The sequence below is a fragment of the Rhea pennata genome, chromosome 5 (assembly GCF_028389875.1).
Source record: "Rhea pennata isolate bPtePen1 chromosome 5, bPtePen1.pri, whole genome shotgun sequence".
NCBI classification, from domain to species: Eukaryota; Metazoa; Chordata; class Aves; order Rheiformes; family Rheidae; genus Rhea; species Rhea pennata.
Window position 1 is genome coordinate 42,311,831 of NC_084667.1, and position 22,279 is coordinate 42,334,109.

General features: G+C 41.6%; 1 protein-coding gene across 2 annotated transcripts; it reads left to right on the plus strand.

The window, feature by feature from the left end:
* The first annotated feature begins 4,230 nt into the window (after window positions 1-4,230).
* On the plus strand, window positions 4,231-12,415 carry GAL (galanin and GMAP prepropeptide). 2 transcript variants are annotated; one of them, XM_062577389.1, is made up of 7 exons: window positions 4,231-4,299; window positions 4,440-4,520; window positions 5,112-5,166; window positions 6,194-6,265; window positions 6,702-6,788; window positions 9,610-9,687; window positions 12,126-12,415. In XM_062577389.1, the coding sequence occupies exons 2-7, from the start codon at window positions 4,440-4,442 to the stop codon at window positions 12,176-12,178; spliced, it is 426 nt and encodes a 141-aa protein (XP_062433373.1). In that variant the 5' UTR covers window positions 4,231-4,299; the 3' UTR covers window positions 12,179-12,415. The 2 variants fall into 2 exon arrangements, with proteins under 2 accessions (XP_062433373.1, XP_062433374.1); XM_062577390.1 differs by lacking the exon at window positions 6,194-6,265.
* The last annotated feature ends 9,864 nt before the right edge of the window (window positions 12,416-22,279 follow it).

Below are 22,279 nucleotides of genomic sequence, written 5' to 3' on the forward strand. Positions count from 1 at the left end.
GAGCTGCAGGTGGAAAATGGGCAAAAGATTAACTCAGTGAAAATTGCCTACATTTTAGCCATTGCGTTAGATGGGAATTACAAAATGGGAAAATAGGAAGAAAACAATAGCAAAGGCTTTGGAAGGATGAAGAAAATGACCCTTCTCTTATTACTCCTTTTTTTTTTTTTTTTTTTTTTTTAAAAAATTTCTCTGTTCTGTATCCATTAAAGAAGAAACAGGTTCTATACATCTGAGGAAAAAAAAAAATCAAGAGGTTTGTGGAAGATTTAAAGAGCAAACTACCTTAAAAGAATGATACAGCTGCACACTGAAGTTCTCTGTCATCTTCAGATCAAATGCAAATAGCATCATCTTCAACTTCTCTTTTCACTGAGCTCCTCAGTTCATCAAGGAGCAGTCATCTGAGACGCGGATCTTGCAGAGCAGGGTAATGCTGTTGGATAGAAAGAAACACTCCAAATAATCTGTCACCTCTGTGACATTGTCCTGATTTGCCACCAGCCCAGCATTAAATCTTTAGATCCGTGAGGCAGTTCACACCCTTATGGCTGCTGGAATTCCTCATCAGTTCTAGATACTCAGATCTGCCAGTTTCTGTATTCTGGTTGAAAAAAATCTGTGCCTTGCCCACTCAGCATTAGACTTAGCTACGGAAAGCCTTGTGCTCGTGATCTCCACGCTCGATTACGGTAAATCTCAGCGTTCAGTGTTAAAACACTGATTTTAGAAACCTGCAATGGTTTCAGAGTGCACAAAGCCAGTAAGCAAGCTGCTGATGGCACTGCATGTTGGTGACCCCTTGGCAAATCTTGAATCAGATTCAAAGCTTCGGAAGGAATCAGTCCGGGTTAGCTGGATCGTGACCTCCACACAGTAAAGCTCTGCTTTCCATAATGCCAGTGCATCGCGGGAACTGCTCCTGCATATGGGAGACAATTTTTTCTAGCAACTTACCTTCAAGCCTAGAATTTGTTCCCATTACCTACCTAATATTGGAGATTTTGTGTACATACACAAAATGTATGTACACATGAAGATGGTCTTAAATTGTATGTTCACTCCTGATGTTATCTCGGAGGAAGAAAAAACTTCGCTCATTTTTCGTGAGAATGGGCATCACTCAGTGAATGCAGTACTTTTAATATTTGATTTTAATATTCATTAATACAGTGCTATACACACACCCTGCTATATAACTATCACATCTCTCAATAAGCTCTGTGGTGAAGGAAGCAGGTGCATCTCCAGACCCTTTCAAAATACACTGCAAAATCCATTTTTATTCAGTGTTTTGCTTGAACATTGTACAAAGAAACCATTAAGAATGGCAAATGTTAATTAAAAATAAAATAGGTCCTCTTCATCACGTATGTATTGGAGATTTTTTTTTTCCATTAAAAATACAGTAGAGACCTTAGGATTTACCACTTATGGGTCCTCAGAATGAAATCTCCACTGACAAAAATGCAATTAACAATTTTTTGCCAGAGCCCAATATTTCAGCACTCTTGTTTGTTTAATCCATATCGTCATGTCCTCAAACACTTATTTGAAGGTTTTATTCTGGCTGAAAAACAGTATTTTCCCCCGTGTTTTTATTTAATTATTATAAAATGCAGTTACAATTATAGAACAGAGCACATGTTCTTGTGTCAAACAGACAACAGTGATCCAGTCTCTCATGTACCAATTTGAAGACATCCGAGACAGTTTCATTATGCAGGCTTTTTGTGCCACTGACTTCGGCAGATTTTACACGAGTTTCCTTGGGAGTTCGTCTGATGGTGAACTTCTGGTCGAGGACTAGGCATAACCTAAGAGCTTGTGCAAACCGCATTAAGCCTTTCCAACGAAACAATCGACAAATAAATCAGTGGAGAAATTAGCATGTTGAAGAGTCACCTCCATAAGAAAACGAACCCTACTGTCAGATACGTGGCCGTTTTTCAAGATAAGATAGGCTTCAGACTAAATTCAAATTCTTTTGTCTGAGCAGTGAGGGTCAGAATTCCTAAGGAATAAAAAAAGACTAATAATTCTTGACAAGGAAAATTGAGGGAATGAGAACATCAATTGCAGGAATGACTGATAAAATTATTTAATTGACACTAACGTAAAGATACATTTAGACAAAATGTAGGATGGGCAAGTGATAGATTAAGCCTTTGAGTATACAAAGTGGCCTTCTCTGCATCTAAGTCCAATAAAGATGAAGAGATTATTCTGTTCTATAATTTGACAAGAAGATACAAGAATTAGGTTGGGAAACTGGAATAAAAATTACAGGTTAAATACACTGTTTCAAATACTTTTGATGGGAAATTGGAGAACAAACTGCAGCCAAAGCTAGCAGACTTAACACATTTTTATAATACTGCTTGAATCCAGGTTTTGACACCTCTTGACAGAATTCTTGTGATTTTATTCAAATAACACAAAGAAAATATTTTTTGCACAGAGAAGCTTCAAGTTTTTTAAATGACTTTTTGGAAGTTAACAGCTGAATGCTAGGAAATTTCAGCAAGAAGTGCATCTTTGGTAAGATGAAGAAAAATGACACTTCGCAAAAATCATCTTTTTATTTTCCAGATACAGCTAGTCTGAATTTTACAGATTGGGTCATGGCTGACAGAACATCACCAGTAAATGATCTGAAGTATCAGACAAAATCTGCAAAGTTTATGCTTCTTATTTATGTAGATTAGCTTTTAAGGATTGCATTAAATAAACTTTATTCGAGCAATTTTATATCAGAGATCTAACAGCGTGGCTAGAGTATTAAAACTCCACCGTTCCTGACACAAGAACGGCAGGTAGGAAACCACGACAAGGCAAAGCTTGTGTTTCTAGCCTGGATTATGAACTTCATGCTACATTCAAGTGAAAATGTTACCCGCTTTTAAACCTGCAAAAGGCGGATAAAGCGTATTGCACTGTTCCATGGCTGCCCTTGCTCCACGAGCAGCTTCAGACACGCTCACCAGGTCAAAGCGTGCCTGGAAGCCTACAGAAGCAGTTTCAGAGAAAGGAGCTGGCAGCCCGGCTTAGTCTGCGTAACATCCGACACGCATTTCGTACCGACGGAGGAATTTGGGGGACCTGCAGCGAAGAAACTCATCTGCTGCAGAGAAAATACAATTTGGCAAGGAAAAAAGGGAAACCAACACTGGAATCGCTGCCTTGTTAATTCCGTTTTGCACATCCCTCTAGGCTTGCTGTAACCACAACTAGGATAAGCAAACCCGTGAAATCTCACTGTCACAAATCAACATGCTGGTGGCTAGTTAAACCAGTGGGGACAGCTACATCTCTGCTCTTTTACACAAAAGCTTAAGAAAATGGAGTTTTAATACAAAATATTGCTGGCTTGCAGTCTGGGCAACAAACCCACCGACCTGCCGACCAGGTTTCTAAAGAGGTCCCTCGTCTCGTAATGCTTTGAAGCAGCAAGGAGGTACGATAACAAGTTTTTCCCCAGCTCGTTTTGCTCTGATACTAGAGCGGAGGGCAGGAGTCAAAGGGATTTTAAGGGTCCCCCAGTTCCTGGCACACGGGAAGAGGGGGACGTCCTCTCTGCTTCCAGATACCATGCCCAAACCCCGCGCATCTCCTCAGCCAGCATCACACGGAGACGCTCCAGTCTAGCTCCGCTTCGGTACCTGCTTCTGCAAAAAAAGGCAGCTGCGCTCAGTTTACGCCTCCTTCCTCCCTGCCGAAGCGGCGGGCCGGGCTGCCCAGCGCAGGGCTCCTCTCCCCGCCACCGCCACCGCCTCCGCCACCCCACCGCCACCGCCACCCCACCGCCACCGCCACCCCACCGCCTCCGCCACCCCACCGCCACCGCCACCCCACCGCCACCGCCACCCCACCGCCACCGCCACCCCGCCGCCGCCGCCGCCGCCGTAATGAGAGGTAATTGCGCGGGCTGTTATCTCCTGCAGCCTGCGTCGTGCTTCCAACTGCCTCTAATTGAATTGCTGTAATTTTTGCCCTTCCTAATGCAGTGAGTCGGCGAGGGGAAATGACCCGGGGGGAGGCGGCGGGGGGGGGCGGGGGGGGGGGCGCTGGGCGGCCCTCGGCTCCCCCGCGGCCGGGCGCCCCTCCTGCGCCGCCGCGCCGCAGCCCATAAAGAGCGGAGGGGCCGCGGGGCGGGCGCGCAGCTCCGCTCTCGTCCCCCGCCGCGTCCCGCTCCGCGGCCATGCGCTGAGGGCCCGCGGGAGCAGCCAGCCGCAGCGCCGCCGCCCGCCAGCACCCGCAGCCGCCCGGCGAGAGCCGCCCGCCGCGCCTCGGCTCAAGGTACCCGCGTCCCGTCCCGTCCCGTCCCGTCCGGGCTCGGCCCCGCGCCGCGCCGTGCCGCGCCGCGCCGCGCCGTGCCGTGCCGTGCCGCGCCGCTCCTCCCCGGCGGGGTCCGGCCTTACCGCAGCGTCTCTTTTCAGATGCAGAGGGCCACTAGTTTCCTGTTTCTTTCTTTAATCCTTTGCGCCACCCTGTCGGAAACACTTGGACTGGTCTTGTCGGTAAGCACGAACTTCGGGGGCGGCTCCGCGGCGGCTCCGCGGCGGCTCCGCGGCGGGCGCGACCCGGGGCTCCGCCGGCAGCCGGCCGAAAGCCCTGCGGCGAGGTGCGCCGGGCTGCGGGACATCGGGATGAGCAAGGCGCGCTGCTCGAAAGCACCCCCGGGCAATAAACAGGCTTTGAATTAGGCATGTTAGAATATTATTAATTCATTAATAGTATTACACTTCAGATAGTATTTCCCATGGGGAGGGGGGTCTGGTCTGTAGAGTGGAACTCAGTGAATGTCCTCATCTGACTCAGAAAAGTCTACTTCCATAGTATAAATTGCAGTTTCGTTTGTATAGATTGACATCCACTACCTGGATGTCAACAGCAAAACTACCAGCTAGCTGGGGAGGGGGCACCAATCTACCAATACTACTTGCTTCAATAGCATTTCCTTTCATTTTTGCAAAATTCCTTTCACTCTAAGCCTTCAAAGACAATTTCTGCCCCCAGAACCTCCATCTGGGTGCTTCTTGCTTTCTTATCTTCAGAAGGCAGTGTGTAGTTCATCCACTCGTTTACTTGCATTTTTTTCTTTCTTTAAGGCAAAAGAAAAAAGAGGCTGGACTTTGAATAGTGCTGGTTACCTACTTGGACCACGTAAGTCAAGCACTCAATTTTTTTTTGTGTTATTTCAAAACTCAAAAGCTTTTTTTTTTCTTGCAAAACACTGTTTGCTAAAGTGTGCTACCCACTTTGTGAGACTAGTAATTTTTTTCTAAACCCATCAGACACAAGAGTTTCATTTGAGAGAATATTTGTTTAGATATTTCTTACATGTCTTACATAAGGTCAAGTCATTTTAGACAATAACTTGTTTTTCCTAAAGCAGAGCTGTGCTGTGAGCCAGGTGCATATGGACAGTCTTTGTGCTACTACGCTGTAGTTTTTGCATAGTGAATGTGTAACTATCCCAAATTTATACTTTTGTTTCATTCTGAATTGGATGAGAATATCTTCCCTGTGGAAGTGCTACAAATTTATGTGGCGTTTTTAGATGTCGATAGGAAGAATGGCAGAATGTGAAATTGTGACACTATTGAGAGTATTCCAGGTTTAATATTAAATCTATTTGAAGATGCCTTCCTACCTGGCTTTATTATACTTTTAATAAAAGAGAAACAAAAAAACAATAAAATCCAAAATTGAAAATTGTAAACATTAACAATTCACTGCAGGAAAGTATCAAATGCACACCGTGTTTAAAATATCAGGACAAACATTGGTTTACGGAGTCCCAAATGCAGATAATAAAAGAACGTCGGAAACACAGCCCTTAGCTGTCTCAAATCTCTCCTTTATCATTATTTCTTGCTAATTTAATAATACTCATTATCAGTATTTGCATATTTTCAGTCTCAATGATATGTGACAACTCTTACAGATACTTGCTGTGACTTTCTGTATAAAACCATTAATATGCCTGTTTTCATTCTTTTTAACTACCCTTAAGGATATTTGAAAACAAATTAATGCATCTTAAATGTGTTCACTAGTTCTGTAAATGTCTGTAAGTATATTTGCCCCAAAGCAGAACTGACTGAATTGGCAAAGATGCTATGGGGAAATGTGCTTGCCAAGTCCCATTTATCTAAGACTGGGTAATAGGCATCATCCTCTGTTGCAGGTCGTATTGATCAGCTTTTACTGATAAAGGAAATGCCCATGGCAAGGGGGAGAGAAGAGGCGCCAGGGGAATGTAAGATAGTTTTTGAAGGTTATTTATGTAAACTAGCTGCAGTTTACTTTTAAGCCAACTCATTGGCAACATTTTCTTAAAAATAGAGGAAGGGGTAGCAAAAACAACCTCCAAAATTACGCATGAATGTGCAAACTTATATTTCCTGAACAACTCTCATTGCATTCAGTAAGCTTTGATGAGAACGTAATACAGGACTGGGTCAATGACTGAAAAAGTCATAAGTACAATTTTGGAAGAAATGTTATTTTGATTAGTGACACATTCATTAAAGAAAATGCTTCTTTGTCATTTTGTATATAAGCATCACTCCATTAAAAGTGCTCATCATATTCTTTTCTTTGAAGCCCATGAAAAGCAAGCCACATGGTAGGACTCTGTCAAATCATCTAACTACTCTGATCTCTCTCTCTCTTTTCTTTTTTTTTTTTTCCAGATGCAGTAGATAACCACAGATCATTTAATGACAAACATGGTTTCACTGGTAAACGTGAAATACAGCCTGATGAGGATATAAAAGCAGGTAAAGAAATTCTGAAAGCCAGTAGAGTTAAGTTGTTATGTGTAGTAATTTACTGTTCTTGAGGTTATTCATGCCTCAGTACAAAGTTATACCTGCACATGGGAACAAAAATCTTATTAAATATAAGTAAGGAAGAAAAATGAAACTAGGCCCATTCAGACAAGTGTGGTTTTTGTACATGGTTGTCATTTAAAACACATTAAGGCCAGGGAAAAGTACCGTAATTATGCGTTACTTTAACAAGCCTATGAGTTTGAATGAACTCCTCTTTTTATTTACATATGTTCAAAAAGTATTTTGAATTTCATCCTAGACGCTCAAGTGAGTGAGTTCCTTTTCTACAGCAAAGAAAGGAGATCGTGAAGGACTCGATCAGTAGGGACGCTATGGGCAACTGGCAACTGGTCTGTTCTAGACCAGGAGACTGACGTCAAAATTGTATGACATTGTTTTTGATACAGTTCTTCAACACTTAAAATTACAAGTTATCCTACAATATTTTCTGTGGGCTTTTTTTGTATTGTTTTTTTTAGTAAGATTTTCATTAAAAGACTGGGAAATGAGTCAAACTAAGTCAAGTAAGTGTATTGTTTCCTTTTTCCATGTACAGGAGGGAAGGCAGTTAAAAGAATGCAGCCTAGCTTTCTGCTAGGCTGTCTGGAAATACCTGGTAGAGACTCGTCTGCCCAAAGCTGGGGCTCTACAGTATACAACTCCAGGCACTTTTTATGATCGATGAAGAGAAGCTGGCACTTTTAGGATCTATTTTAGACATGCACCTTAGGACAAAAAGTAGTAAGCTCTAGAAACACCTGTTTTTTTTTTCTTGATAAACTAAATTGCTGCAGACATCTAAAGTGAGACAGGATGAAGCTTATCTTCTAAAAGCAGTAGTTATTTAAGCGCTATTGTATGTTCATCCCTCCATTAACAGCAGAGGGTGAAGTCTCAGCCCGATAGATCTTACAGTCTGTTTTAAATCCAGCCAGTACAATGCAGACACATCTAATATTAAATAAAAGTTCATATATAAAGGAAATGTTCTTCACTTCATCCATGCACATACTTACTCCATAACTAGAAGAGTAACATTAATAAATTTCTTAGATGTAGCCAGTTTATTTCTGGTACATAGTTATGTAGCAAAAAAACCAAACCAAAACAAAAAAACTATTTCCTCAGATATTGGTATAAAAATAATACCTTACTGGTCAGAAACAACGTGAAAGGAAGACAGCATTTGTTAGCTAGCAGTACAGTCCCAATGCAGCATGTTGCCATTTGTGGGCAAACTTCTACGAAGGAGCTGGCAGGATGATCTTTATGTTAAGAGCTATGGAACTACCGAAGGACTTCCTTACTGCTTCTGTGAGGTACGGCTGCATGGCCACAATTATGAATAAACCCATTGAACCTGTCTGGATGAAACCTTAAAATCATAGATCTGCTTCTCCCTCATTCTAGACACTGCTCTATAGCAGAAGCTTGCTCTCAACTTGAAGTTCCTTATGTAGCTCCTATCAAAAGGAGATTTGAATATAAAATTGGATATTCAGAATTTTTTTAATTAAATGATTTTTTTCAGTTGAAAATTCTACAGATTCTCCAAAAAGTCTTAAAATGGCAATCTACTTACACAGTATTATTCTAGAAGAATTGATGCAAAGAGTTATACTTCTCTTCTTGAAGGAATATTGCAGAATTTACAAGCCTTCCAGACAACCTAGAAGAATTTAAGCTGTATTGGTCATATAACGCTAGGTCAAAAGATTTACATACAAAATTAGGAAAATCTTTAGTGATGTAACCTATGCTCTTCGAATTTAGAGTCTGTGAATAGCTGGTTATATAGAATAAGGTCAATAGAGTATATAGAAATAGATGTATAATATGCTTATGTCCGCAAAGAAAAATATTTACGCAATACATAATAATACGTCATGGTTCATCAACCCACAAATTTATTAACACTAATCATACCAATTTGTAACAAAAAGTTTTGATCATAGCAAAAATGAAATTAAGAAAAAATGTGAATGAAAATATAAATATAACTATTGTAAGAAATATCAACATGTTTGTGTTGTTAGCTAAGCTGAAGCCAAGGCATCAAGATGCAAATTCCCATAGACTTTCTTAGACTCTGACTCTCTGTCTGTAGTCCAGAAATATCCCTATCCTTTACAGACCTCCCCATCAATATTTTTCATTTGGGCTTCAGAGCTCAGTCTCCATCCTGACCTGTATGTCACTACGGATCTAAATCTTCCCTTGTTCTGCCCTGGAAGAGCTTCCCTCAAGATCTACCTGCTGCAGAGACCCAACCTTTCAAACTATTTCCCGAGATGAAGCGCAGTCCACAGTGATCCTCACGTCACAAGGCAGGATGCTCCATGATGGACTGCGAGGCAGAGAACCTGGTGGCTCTCTCCTTCGACTGTATGCAGAGGACTAAAACCCACAGTGAAGTTGCCTATCATTTCTTCTCTAATATAGAACAAGTGTCCATAATGTTGATTTAAAAAGCATGATGCCTCCATTTATTTATTTTTATAGGCACAGTAAATGTGCTGCTCAGCCTTCCAAGGGGAAACAATGAGCTTCCAGGGAGCTTCATAACTTAGGCCACTTAAGAGTCATGGAAAGGCTCTCTTGCACAAGATTGAAGGGGAACGTATTGTACTAGATGAACATGCAAAAACATATGTTACTGAGCATTTAGTCAAGTCAGTTTTTCAAGTGCTTACAAACTTAGCCACAATAGTACCTACATTAAATCTTTATCATGTTAACATTAAATAATAACCAACATGTTTTCTAGGTAATCTTGGAAGACCACTGGCTGATGAAAACATTGTGCGCACAGTAATCGAATTTCTGACTTACTTGCATCTTAAAGGTTAGTGAACACCTTTTTCATTCGGTTACATTTAGCAGAAACTCTGAAGATCTGATTCTCTCAACCTTAGCAATGTAAAAATTCTTGAGAAGATAGGAATTTTCTTGAACATACAAGTCTTTCCTACTGAATTGTGCGTGCAAGGCTTTGAAGCGCATCTCTGGCGAGGGACTGTCAATGCCATTTTAGGCGCAGGCAAATGAGTCTCCAACACAGCAGGCTTCTAATACCATTTGATTCCTCTGGGCACTGTAAGAATAACAACATCTATTACTAAAATTGTATGGACCCAACTTTAACAAAGCTGAAAACATAGACTACATACAGTCTGAGCACATGGGAGATAACTTATTATCAAATTGTTTTATACTAAGCAAAACCTTAGTTTATTGCCAAAAACAGCTGGTAGAAGTTCTGACACATTTTTTTTCCTGACAAAGACATGCATCCCTCCCTTACACATGTATTCTATAATAAAGTTGCACCATAACGTTGTAGCAATACTCAGCTGCACATTAACAAACAGCTCAAAATGCTGCTAGTGAAATTCTCTGTGGAGTCACTAGAACTGTGACAAGAATTGTAGAACTGAGCTTGCAGCTGATTCTATAAGAATTGTAACTTTATTATAACATCAAGTGAGGGGAAACTTCTGAGTGTTTTTTTTTAATTACATTTATGAATAAGGTTCTCAATTTCAGCCAAAGCAAACTGTAAATTTTGTGCCTTTTCCAGCCCTCTTAAAGCTCTTGTCTGCAAAAAAAAAGTGATATATTCTTGCAAATAAAATAATGGGAAAAAGATACTGTCACTGTAAACATTGAATTGATGTTCTCTGGCTCAGAAAGCAGACAATTCAATAAATCTGTAACTTCTATACTCTTACCTTCATATACAATTGTAAGCAATTTTGTAGCAGAAGTATGCTATGGAATAATACCAAGTGGCTATTTGTTACATTTGTATTTTATTAATTTCATTATTAAAAAAAAAAACAGATTTATTCATTTTCAACCTATACATCTTGGACACGAAATTCTAACCATCTTTGGCCTCACTTTCTAAATTATTTGCATCCACCCAAAAAGAATAATTTTTTCTATAGAAAACATCAGCAGAGTGCTTATTTAACCAATTTTGCAGATGTTACAGGAACTCCTTATGATTAGTGCAGATAAAATATTTGTGACTATTACTCTTGTATTAACAATCTAACATAACTCCAATATATATTTAAAGTAGATTGGTCCTGTATGTTCACCATGGACAAAAGAAACTTGGTTATTGTGCCACTACGAGGAAAAAGGAGCACTTAGGGCTACAGAAACATTCAGAGTAGAGAAACACACTGCTGTGCGAGCTCAGGAAGCAAAGCTAATGCCTGGGCAGAATAAGAAAGGGTGTGAAACACGCTGAGCTTTCAGCAAGCGTGTGCTGATGTGCAATCTAAGAGCTGCTGAGTTAGGCAAGAAAAAATACATCCCACGGAAATACAGGCTTCCAACTCCCCAGGACAAGCGAGGCAAAAAGGCTGCGCTGTCACCCGCAGACTGACAATTCCTTGGCTACGGCAGTAATGATGCACAGCTTTTTTTTATTCAGAATAGACTGTGTTGTTACCAGCTACCTTCAGAATGAATGAAAAGGAAATCTCCGAATTATATAAAATGGCTTTTCCCTGAGATGGTGCTTGTACTCCTAGGTTACAGAAGACACAGTGTTATAGCATTCCCCTTAGTAATCTTTATTGGCAAGACCTGCTACAAACTGACACAAAATCAGAGCTTTTCATTTTCGTGGTGAAAAGGCACACTTTACTTTGATACTCCTGTTGACGTAGTAGAGATGTTTTAAAATTTCTCAAATTTCACTTTACTATACTAAATGCATTGATTCAGATATTTTCCCCTGTGAAAAAGCAGCCCTGACCGTGGGATTCAGAGAACGGTTGTGCCAATTAAACATTAATTGCCATCTGCAAGATGAAGCGAATATTTAAACTGCTATCATTACGATAGGTATCTTAGAGATCACTACGAGCGGCCTTTAGCTCGCTCTTTCGAAAATGACTCCCTCCAGGCTGAGCAGCTTGCCCACCTCCAGCTGGAGCTGCGGAACGTGGAAGCCTTTGAGACGCTGCGGTTCAGCTGAATCAGCTGACGTAACGAAACTAGTAAAATTCATGGGGGAAGCTGCTGCTGTTTTTTTTTAAAAAAGTGAAAATTTTAACAGGAAGAGATCATTAATGTTCAAAAGGAAAATCCATAGTTTAGAAATTAAAACATGAGAAGTACACGGATTGCCTCTTATGGTTGAGAGAACATAAAGATGTACACTACTGAAAGGGGATTTTTATTTAATCGCTCAGGTTAATATGCATACTTACATATTTGTTAATTCTCAGATTTTTCTTTTTTTTTTTTTTTTCCTTCTTGCAGAGGCAGGAGCATTCGACAATCTACCTTCACCAGAGGAAGCGAACCAATCTTGAAAAAGAATACATTTCTATTTTGTTGTAGTGTAAATTTAGACCGAGTTCTAGACGAAAGATCCAAATGACCAAAAGATGAGAATTATTGGTTACATTAATCTGATAAATAGCAAACAGCTTTATGCCTTCTTGGTTTTTCTTTTCTTTTTTTCTTCTGTGATGTTGCAATGTAAAATTTTGCCTTGGTAAAAAATTTCTGTAGGTAAATGATAAAAATAAAAACAAGGAGCAACTATATTTTGATTCATTTCCCTTTAAACAGTATTTTAAAATTAAATACAGCACGGCACACGATACCTCGTACGCCGCCCCCAGGTTAAGTTATTTAGGCTGCTTTGGCCGAGCGGGTCGGAGAAGCACGAGGGAAGCGGCCGCACACTGGCACCTTACCCCGGCCTTTGGCGGCACGGAGACGATCTGTCTGCGCTCCTGCGCTCCCCGGAAATCTTTCTTCCTGCCCACGTTTTCGCTGACATGAAATAAGTTCATGTTCATTTTATATTTCCTGTCGTTCGCCTGTAATAAACCAGCCCACAGCCTGCAGCTTAACACGAGAGCGTGCAGGTTTAGCTGCTGTGCACAGATCCGCACAGATCGCTGTAAGCTGCGGGCTAGCTACACGAGCTGTGCGTTTCCCCCGCGGCGTACGATGCCGGCGCTGTGCTCCGCGCCGACGAGCCTCTGCTGCCCGCTCCAGAGCTAAGCGCGTGCTCGATTTTTACGAGGGTCTGCAGCCCGGGTCCGGCAGAGCACTCGCCCACACGCTTAGCGAGCGCTTGAGAGCTTTGGTGCGCCCGGAGCAGAAGGCCATGCCCGTGCGGAATAAACGTCGCCGAAAGAGTAAGGAAACGCTTGAGAAGACGTAAAATTTTATAAAGGGTCTTCGCACCGAGATGACTTTCCCGCTGAGCGTAGCGCGAGGAAATGCTGTCCTTTCAAAGCGCTGCTTACCAGAGCACGCAGGCCGACAGGAAATTTTGCAGAACAACTGTTACATAATCTGTTTTTCACTTTTATCATGGCAGAATATGTTCTAGAAGCCAAGCCATTAGTGGCTAATTTGAGGCCACGCGGCTCGCCTTGCCGATCAGTTTGTGCTGTCCCTTTGATAAGCACTCAGCCTCTGAGCTAATGTCCAGTGTTATCAGAGTACATTTTCCAACAGATTCAATGGGCTTTCGAGCAAGAGCTTCGGTGAGAGTTTTACTGCTTTTTTTTTATTATTTTTTTTGGAAGCAGTAATAGAAAAAGGATACACTGAAAGTGCTGCTCTGTTTGATAAATTTGTGGGATTCCAAAACTTGCAAAAGGAATAGAATAAATTTAACTTGCATACTTTAATATAATTCAGTAGTTTCAGACTCTCCGTTTCACTAGTAATGTTCAGATTTCCAGCTATAGGTTTGACCACAGCCCGCTAAACTCAAGAGGTTTTTTTCCACTGACTTCCATGGACTTCAGTTCTGAACTGCTAAAAGGTAGTGTTTGCAGCACTCGGTCAAGTCATCTTTCTACAGAAAAGCAGTTGAATCTACAATCAAATAAAGAGAACATAATCTTAGCATTAAATTTGTTTTCACATAAGATAAGAAACTGAGTTTAAAATAAACAGTATTATTTAAATCAAATTAGCACACTGTCCACCTTATTAAAGTTAAAGTGCATCCTATGTGGCAGTAGATGTATTTCATGCAGTCTCAGTGCAACAGTTGCTTGAAATAGGGAGAAATACTCCTAGGCACCAGTACAGGCTGGGGGCTGACCTGCTGGAGAGCAGCTCTGCAGAGAAGGACCTGGGAGTGCTGGTGGATGACAAGTTGACCATGAGCCAGCAAGGTGCCCTTGTGGCCAAGAAGGCCAATGGTCTCCTGGGGTGCATTAGGAAGGCTGTTGCCAGCAGGTCGAGGGAGGTGATCCTGCCCCTCTACCCAGCCCTGGGGAGGCCTCATCTCGAGTCCTGTGTCCAGTTCTGGGCTCCCCAGTACAAGAGAGACAGGGAGCTACTGGAGAGAGTCCAGCACAGGGCTATGAGGATGATCAGAGGGCTGGAGCATCTGCGCTATGAGGAACAGCTGTGAGAACTGGGCCTGTTTAGCCTGGGGAAGAGAAGACTGAGGGGGGATCTTATCCATGTGTACAAGTACCTGAAGGGAGGGTGTCAAGGGGACAGGGACAAACTCTTTTCAGTTGTCCCATGTGACAGGACAAGAGGCAATGGGCAGAAACTGAAGCACAGGAAGTTCCGCCTGAACGTGAGGGGGAATTTCTTCACTGTGAGAGTGACGGAGCACTGGAACAGGTTGCCCAGAGAGGTTGTGGAGTCTCCTTCCATGGAGATCTTCAAGGCCCACCTGGATGTGATCCTGTGCAATATGTCCTAGGAGACCCTGCTTGAGGTGGGAGATTGGACTAGATGATCTACGGAGGTCCCTTCCAACCTCAACCATTCTCTGATTCAGTGAAATTCTTTATGATGAAAAATTTCACGAGATCAAGCTCTTGGGAAGATTTCCAACAGCATCTAAGCAGGGAGTCGCACAAGTTCCTTACTCTTTACACTGGTCTGTAATATGCATAGATTATAAAAACACAGGGATCATCATTTTTATTTAGTTGCCTAAGATAATTACTAAGTGAAAGGGTATGCACTATCAAACTGAAACTCATGATGGTAATAATATTCCAAAATAAACACAGAGGTACTATTTTTAAAGTTTCTTTATCCTCTACTCCTTGTAAAGGAGTAACTTTGTAAAATCAAAAGAAAAGTAGGAAAACTTTTTTTAAAATATCAGTTTCAGTGGCATTCTTATTTTATTAATGTTCTTTTTTATTTAAAGAATTTCTTACATCTCCATGTCTCAGATCTAAATTCTGCAAATATTTGGAAAAATATCTCCATAATCAGCCTCTCAAACAAATGCCAGATAAAAGATGGTCTTTACATCATAATTTGAAAGCCCTGAGTTTCAACAGAGCAAAGAGAAGACAAAAAGGTGCTAAGGGTTTCAGCAGAAAATAATAATAATAATAATAAAGAGACTCTTATTTTACTAATTTGCCCATTTCCATAAAACACATCTCACTTCTGTGTAGGACTAGCTCAAACATACATCCGCATTCAAGATAAAAGCTGAAGTCTAAAAAATGAGTCCAACTTTGTGGTAATGTTTGCCAATGATAGGAAATTATTCAGCGGTCCAACTCAGACTCGACAATGAACAGGAGGTCTGCCTCATTCTGAGCGAGCAAACCACAAAATGGCAATGAAAAATGATGATATTAAATGCTGATACACGCAAAGTAATACGCATGGAGAAAAACGACCTTGATATTACCTGCCTGTACTAGCGGTCTAAATTATCTCAGGAAACAAAGCTTACACTCGCTGTATACAGTCCTCTAAAAATTTCTGTTTAAACATCAGAGGCAGTTAAAAAAGCAAATGGAATGTTAGGAATTATAATGAAAAAAGCTGAAAACAAATCAGAAAACCTTATTATACCACCACGACTGACTTTGACATCTGCTGCAGTTCTGGTCATCCCATTAAAAAAAAAAAAAAAAAAAAAAAGCTATAGGGAAAAGTCTTCAGCAACAGGGAGTTCCTGAATGTCATGGAGAAAGGGCCTGGGGAATTCGCTCCCTTTAACCCAGGAATTAATGATTCACCTGATGGATTAGCTGATCAAGTAACAGTTTGGGACCACGGCCCAGAAAAAGAAGTCCGTTTCCATACCCTTCGTAATGAAATCGTGGTGCTGATAGGCATGGTGTGTTGTGGAGGGTTCATAGGTTTTGAGAAAAAACAGCTACATTCATGGGAGAAAAGTCCAAAGGCTGCTGGTCCAAACTGGTTCCCTTGGCTCAAGGAGTACCAGACCATTTCTCAGAGCACACTAGGGACATTCACATGCACAGATTTACACACCAACCCTGACAAGGTGACCCACAGTTCGAAGTTAATTAAAGAAGGATGCCTCATCTGCACAGCACCCCGTGCCAATTTACAAAGGCAACGTTAAAATTCCAAATTTTTGGCTAGCGGTTCTGCAGAAATTAATACTATTTTTTATATTTATCCTATACCATATACTATATTTATATTTATCCCATACTATATACTATATTTAACCAAAACATGTATGGCTTTAATACCACCTCTCAGGTAACCTCACTGAGGCTTCTTTAAATGAAGATTGGTTCGACTCAGGAGAGGAGCTGACATAAATCAGTCTGTTCGGATGAGGAAGTCATTAGGCAGCTGACAGGATACGTGTGTTTTCCCACCTGTCTGCTCCCGTAAAGGTCAGACTGCAAAAATCAGCGTACAAAAATCAGACGGGCACTCAGAGCACCAGGAAAGCTCGAGGCGGGGATCAACGTGCAGCTGCTCTCAGATTTAGTGTTACGATCGCTGACGGGCCTGCGGGTCTGACTAGCACGGTGACTTCCCAAGCTCACAGGGCGCCTCGGGGTAAGCTGCTTCACAGCTTCTTGGGCTGCTCGTTTGCCTCTCGGGCGACACGAGGAGCTACGACATGGTCCGTGGAGTAGCGCTTTACCACCCCACCAAAAGTCAGGGCAATTTTCACACGTTTTCAGACTATGCAGTACAAAAAAAAAATTAGAAATGGACACCAGGAAATAATATTTTGCCATTAATACAGGATATTAATTACCTCAGGCAATTTCTAAGGCAGATACGAAGCTCAAAAGAAGGATTGGAGCTAAGTGTATTAGTAGAAACGCATTTGCACTAATTAATGAAGTACCTCAATAAACTGCAGTGCTTTTTCTGTCTGTTTTGCGATCAATCATTTCTTTACCCATTAAAGCAAATAGTTATTCCGATGCTTCATTTTGTGAGGACTGAGCACGGTCTGGGGACACACTTAACTCGGCCACCCGCAGAAAGCAGCGGCTCACAGATCGCTCTGCTGTTCGGACTCAGCAGCTGGGTATAGGAATGTCCGTTGCTAATACGAGATACTTAGCGCTCAGTGTTTAATATCTTGGAGAGTTTAAGGCATTTGTAACCTTGTGCGCAGCACTAAGCCCCTCCCAGAAGTGAGCTTTGCAAAGGTAGGAGCGAGCTACAGGTGAGACTTATTCGCTGTCCTTCCTTTTAAAGCACCGCGCTCCTCCCGGATATTTCTTCTCGGAATTCAGCTCGTGTATGTTCCGTCATCTGTGGTATTTCTGATCGACTTGATCGCTATAGATTTTGCACTGATTAAGTACATAGAAATTGCACAGCTTTTGTGAGTGCTAGGGGACATTCACGCGTCTCGTACAGAGAGCCTGCCTCATTGGAAATCCTAAGATACCAAGATACGTTCTACCTCAGGCTGAGATAAAACATTACTATTCGATCTGTTTAAAATATTTTTGACTTCGTTATGTTACAATTTCTAATGTAAACATTGACTATTTATCGCTTACAAACACTGAAGCGATTAATTGGCAAAGGATTGCTCCCATAACATCCCTTTCAGAAAGTTTGCGAGCTCACAGGTTCTCTTCGACCAGTTCGTTTTAGTTGAAAGCTGACCCACCAGAGAACACTCGATCAGCTGTAGGTACTCAATACTGAGGGTGACATTTCTCAGACAAGATTTAAAACTGAGGCTCTGATCAACAGACATTCCTGTCTTGTATTTGTAGACCTAGTATTCGTCGCTTGCTATTTATTCAGATTTCAGGGTGGAGGAATCGTGTCCTGCGTCGCGAAGATCCTTCTGCAGTTTCCAGCAGATGTCCTAATCCTCTATAATCCCTGTTCTAAGACAGGGTGGATCTGGGAATCAGCAGCGTTCTGGCGGATATCACACTTACTGATCTCAGCAGCTATTTAAACTCAACTCAAAGCAGCCTCCAAAGCTTTGTGCGAGAACTGTACAAACCTCTGTGTGCACAAATCAGTATTTGAGGACACCTCATGCTGGGGAGCTTCAGTTAGGAGCCTTCCCACCAACTCTGGGCACTTAACCCACTGCAGGGAGCTGGATAGCCTGAAGAGGCCACTTCTGCTACCTGAAGATCTGAACCAGCTTCCACTCTCTGCCGGCTAGAGAGCAAGCCTTGGCTCTGAACTCAGAGAAACCCTCTTTGTCGGCTGCTTAGGCTGGCTTCTTCAAACCAAGCAGGGTGAACCCAGGCATTAAGACTTAGCTAACCAGTGGAAAGAGAGAGGCCAAATAACCATGTTTTTACAGCTAAGCGTTACACATTTGTTTAAGCATGACTTTTAAAAACAGGTTTGCAAATGGCATCACTTTGTCTTTATGCTAGTTACTTACGTATTTCTGTACCTGCTGATTTTTAAATATACAGCTCTTCAAAGTCAGTATATGAGGACCAAATCCTGACCCTGTCAAACTCAATACAGTGGCACGGACAACCTTGAGCTACGCCTATTTATATCAGTTAAGATCTGACCCATCCAGCAGAGCAATATTGTGACAACATTTCAGTTCCCTAAGTAGCAGATTTTACGTTGAATGTACATTTAGAAAAATGAGCTTTAGTCATTCTCACACCGTACGCTGTTCTCCTCCTTTCCACCTGCTGCAAAATACATTATTTGTGAAATCCTTCCATCATTTTATGCCTTCAGAATTCTCCACTGATTCAAGCAGGCCATTAAAGAAACGATACTGCTCCTCTTTGTTATTTAGAAATGTCCCCTAATCTGTGAAATCTTAATTAATTTTATGTAGTTCAAACTATATAAAACTTTTTTCAAAATTATTACATTTTCTCTCTGCCTTTTGTTCCATTTTCATTTGAATTCCTTTCTTGCCATATATTATAAACAGTATTTTATCTCCCACCGCAGCCCTCGGTCTGTTTCCAGAACTCAGTTTGATAAAACATAATAGTTTTGTCATGGTAATCATTATTTTGGTATCCTTTTCCCCAGTCTAGCTACCTATTAGCATAATATCGAGTAATTACCAGTGATGCGTATTTGTGATAGCGTTAACAAGCCAAGTTTTCCTGATTGGGTACAGGGAAGCAAATTTAACGTGTTTTGCTTTCTGCACTCCACAGTAGCCACTAGGCGCAGATATCATTCCTTTTCTCAGTCAGACAGAAAGGCTGCTTCTCCTTGTGCAAAAATAAAAATAACCTTTTTGCCTTGCTACTTTTTTGTGAATTCAGAGTGGAATCCTGTCCATAGTGGACAGACCTGAGGTACCTTTTTTGGAAGAAGCAGGAGAATGTGGGATTCTGAGCCTCTAGTATCAGAAGTGATTTAAGGCCAGGGGCTTGGAAGTCTTAAGATACGCTGAGATGCAGACTTACTCGACCGGGTTTACGGACGTGTGCCAGCAGGTCGCGTGTTGAACCACCTCGTCAGCATTACGAGGCCAACCAAGCGCTGACAAAATGCCGAGGCCAACCCGTAGCAACGTGCGTTGCGCACGTAACGCGGGCCAGGTCTTTCGCTCGTGCATCTTGCGATCGGAACACCGTGCGCTGGCACGCAGTCGAGTGCGCGCGCCGTGAGCCCGCCGGGGCGGCAGCTGCCGAAAGCGCCGGCGGCCCTCAGTTTCCCCTGAAAGAGAAGACAACTTTGGTACCTTCGTGTTTAAAGTTGTTCTAGAAAACGGATCGCGCGTCTCCTTCGGAAAACCGTACCCTTCCGCTACACTATCTGGGAAAAACACATTTTTAGCCGAATCTTTGATTCGGTTTAGTATCAGCAGTGATAAAAGCAAAAAAACCCTTCAGCTATGGCTTAATGCAGGGAAGATTGTTCTTTAAATGAAGCAAAACGTAACTATCAAACTCAACAGCGAATACACATTATAGGTGTGCCAGATGTCTGAAAGCCTCTGTGCGCGTGAACCCTGCAGCTCTGTCGTGCCAGCGCCGTGATTTGCTCTCACAGCCCAATGGCGTTTGCTGTGTGTAGGGTTTTAAAAGCTTTGATGACTGAATATTTTTTGCTGGGTTTCCTAGTTTGTAAATACTATCTGTAAGAGAGCTTTATAGTTCAGTGCAGCTGTGCTAAACGGCCAAAGGCTGGGCTGGTATAAACCCAAAAGGGTTGTTGCTTTCTGGGAAACAAAACAGATTTATACTCTTTGGAGAGTCATCCTGAAGAGGTACCATAACAGCAGAGGTGAGCTCAAACAGCTGTTAAACAGCACAACTTCATGGTACTACCTGGATTATCTGCTGCTTGGGTGTTTTTCTGGGTGGAAGCAAGTCACTGCAGCTGGAGATGAAAGTCACACCGGGCTGCCAGGATCTGGGGTCTCAGCTGTATTAGATAGCCACGGCAGTGGTTTCTGGCTATTTCTTTCAATGGCAAAGCCACGTATATTTCACTATCTGGAAGTAAGAGTAGATCAGCAGCGCCTTGATTTTGGGGCTGACAATTTTATTTTAAGGGAGCGAAGAAGAGATCTTGATGCAAGAGGCCTGGTGGCAGAGAGAGGAGACTTGTAGTGTCTCTACTAAATTTGTGACAACAGATGATTTCCATGGCTCTAACATAAGCAAGAAGATGTGCTCTGGTAATTCTTTCTCCTTGCTGTGTTAGCTGTATCACTGCTAATTTATGTGAGAGAAGAGATAGAAAAGGAATTCGATGGAGAAATACTAGACAACATATTTTTCTTTCTGAAACTGGTTCTTACATGACAAGAAATTATTCTTTCATCATATCCTTTCCTAACATAAAGAAATAAGAAAACAAGCCAACCAAGCTGCCAAGGAAATGCCGGGAATTCCTCACAGATGGAATTCTTCTCCCGCTCCTAAATCCAATAATTCTTCAACTCATAAAATTCTTGGGCAAAAAAAAAAAAAAAAAAAAAAAGGAGGGGAGGAGAGAAATGCTAGAGTTCATCTAAACTATTCTCCAGTTCACAAAAAGATCAAGTACTGCTAAACCATGCTTGAGGGTTGTTTTTAAGCCCTGCAGCATTAAAGACTCTGTAATCCCTCCAAGTACCTAGTCAAGTGCTTCACTGTCCTCTACTATTCAAAAGTGTTTCCTGATATAGGACTAGAATTTCATTTCTGCCTTTTACACCCAGTACTTTTTTTTTTTTTAATTTACTGTGGACTTGCATACAGCACGTTCCCTTCGTAGTTACTGATTTTGTGGTTCAAGGCAGTTACTGTGCCCTCTCTCGTAATCCTTTCGCGTTCTCTTCTTTAAGCTAAGCAACCACAGCTCACGAAACTTGGAGGGAAACACAGGAAAGGGTTTCCAGCAGAAAAAATGTTCAAGTATTTGCAGGATCAAGGCTTATGGCTTTTCTTTTTTCTTTTAAATAAATGGTTTTAGTTTAAAAGTAATGCATAGAACTATTTTGTTGTTCTTAGTGTTTTAGTTCTCCTTTTTTTTTTCCTGTTCCAGCGAAAGTAAGGGACAACTATGAGACAGAGAAAGCTGCCGGTTTAGCAGAAGACTTGGCAGTTACCTGAAAGTCTTTTTCCTCTGTGAGTCTAGCAGTAGATGGCCTAAACAGCCACGAGGTGGTAATGTTGTTCTGCAGGAAAAGTCTCGAGGCTGTTTAACCCAGAACAGAAATCAGTACAAATGTCTAATTTACATAGAGCTGCAATTGCAAAGAGCAGTGCTCTGCTTTTACAAACCAGCCAGCAAAAACAATCAGTAAAACATTGTGCACTACGCAATGGAGAGAAACGCAGTGGCTAAGCGATACCCATCTGTTGCAAATTATATTATTTAAAATTATGTCCTTGCATTAGCATGACAAAATTGAAGAACATTGCTGCAACAAAGTCAGGTAATAAACAACACAAGAGTCTTATGCTGTGTTTGTCTGGATGCTTTCCTCATGTTTTAATGAGAAATAATAAAGAGGAAAAATCATTCACAAGTTTTGCAGTATGAGTGGGGAAGATACAATCAGTGTCTAGAAGACAACATAGTCCACTGCATGGAAAATATTTTTGCAGAGAAGCAAAGTCACAGCTTCCAAAGTATATATTCCTCTTGCTGCAAATCCTTCATTGCAGATAAGTTTCATCATTAATCTGTCATCAAGTGATTGCACATGAATATTTCTTATTAGTTATTTGAGAGAGCTGAAAGGAAGTTGTAATACTTTA

Bases quoted from the DNA above. Each gene is read 5' to 3' on its own strand.
- GAL (XM_062577389.1), top strand. From the start codon at position 4,440: ATGCAGAGGGCCACTAGTTTCCTGTTTCTTTCTTTAATCCTTTGCGCC. The intron at 4,521-5,111 runs GTAAGCACGAAC...TCTTTCTTTAAG, and splicing joins CACTTGGACTGGTCTTGTCG to GCAAAAGAAAAAAGAGGCTG. The intron at 6,266-6,701 runs GTAAGATAGTTT...TTTTTTTTCCAG, and splicing joins AGAAGAGGCGCCAGGGGAAT to ATGCAGTAGATAACCACAGA.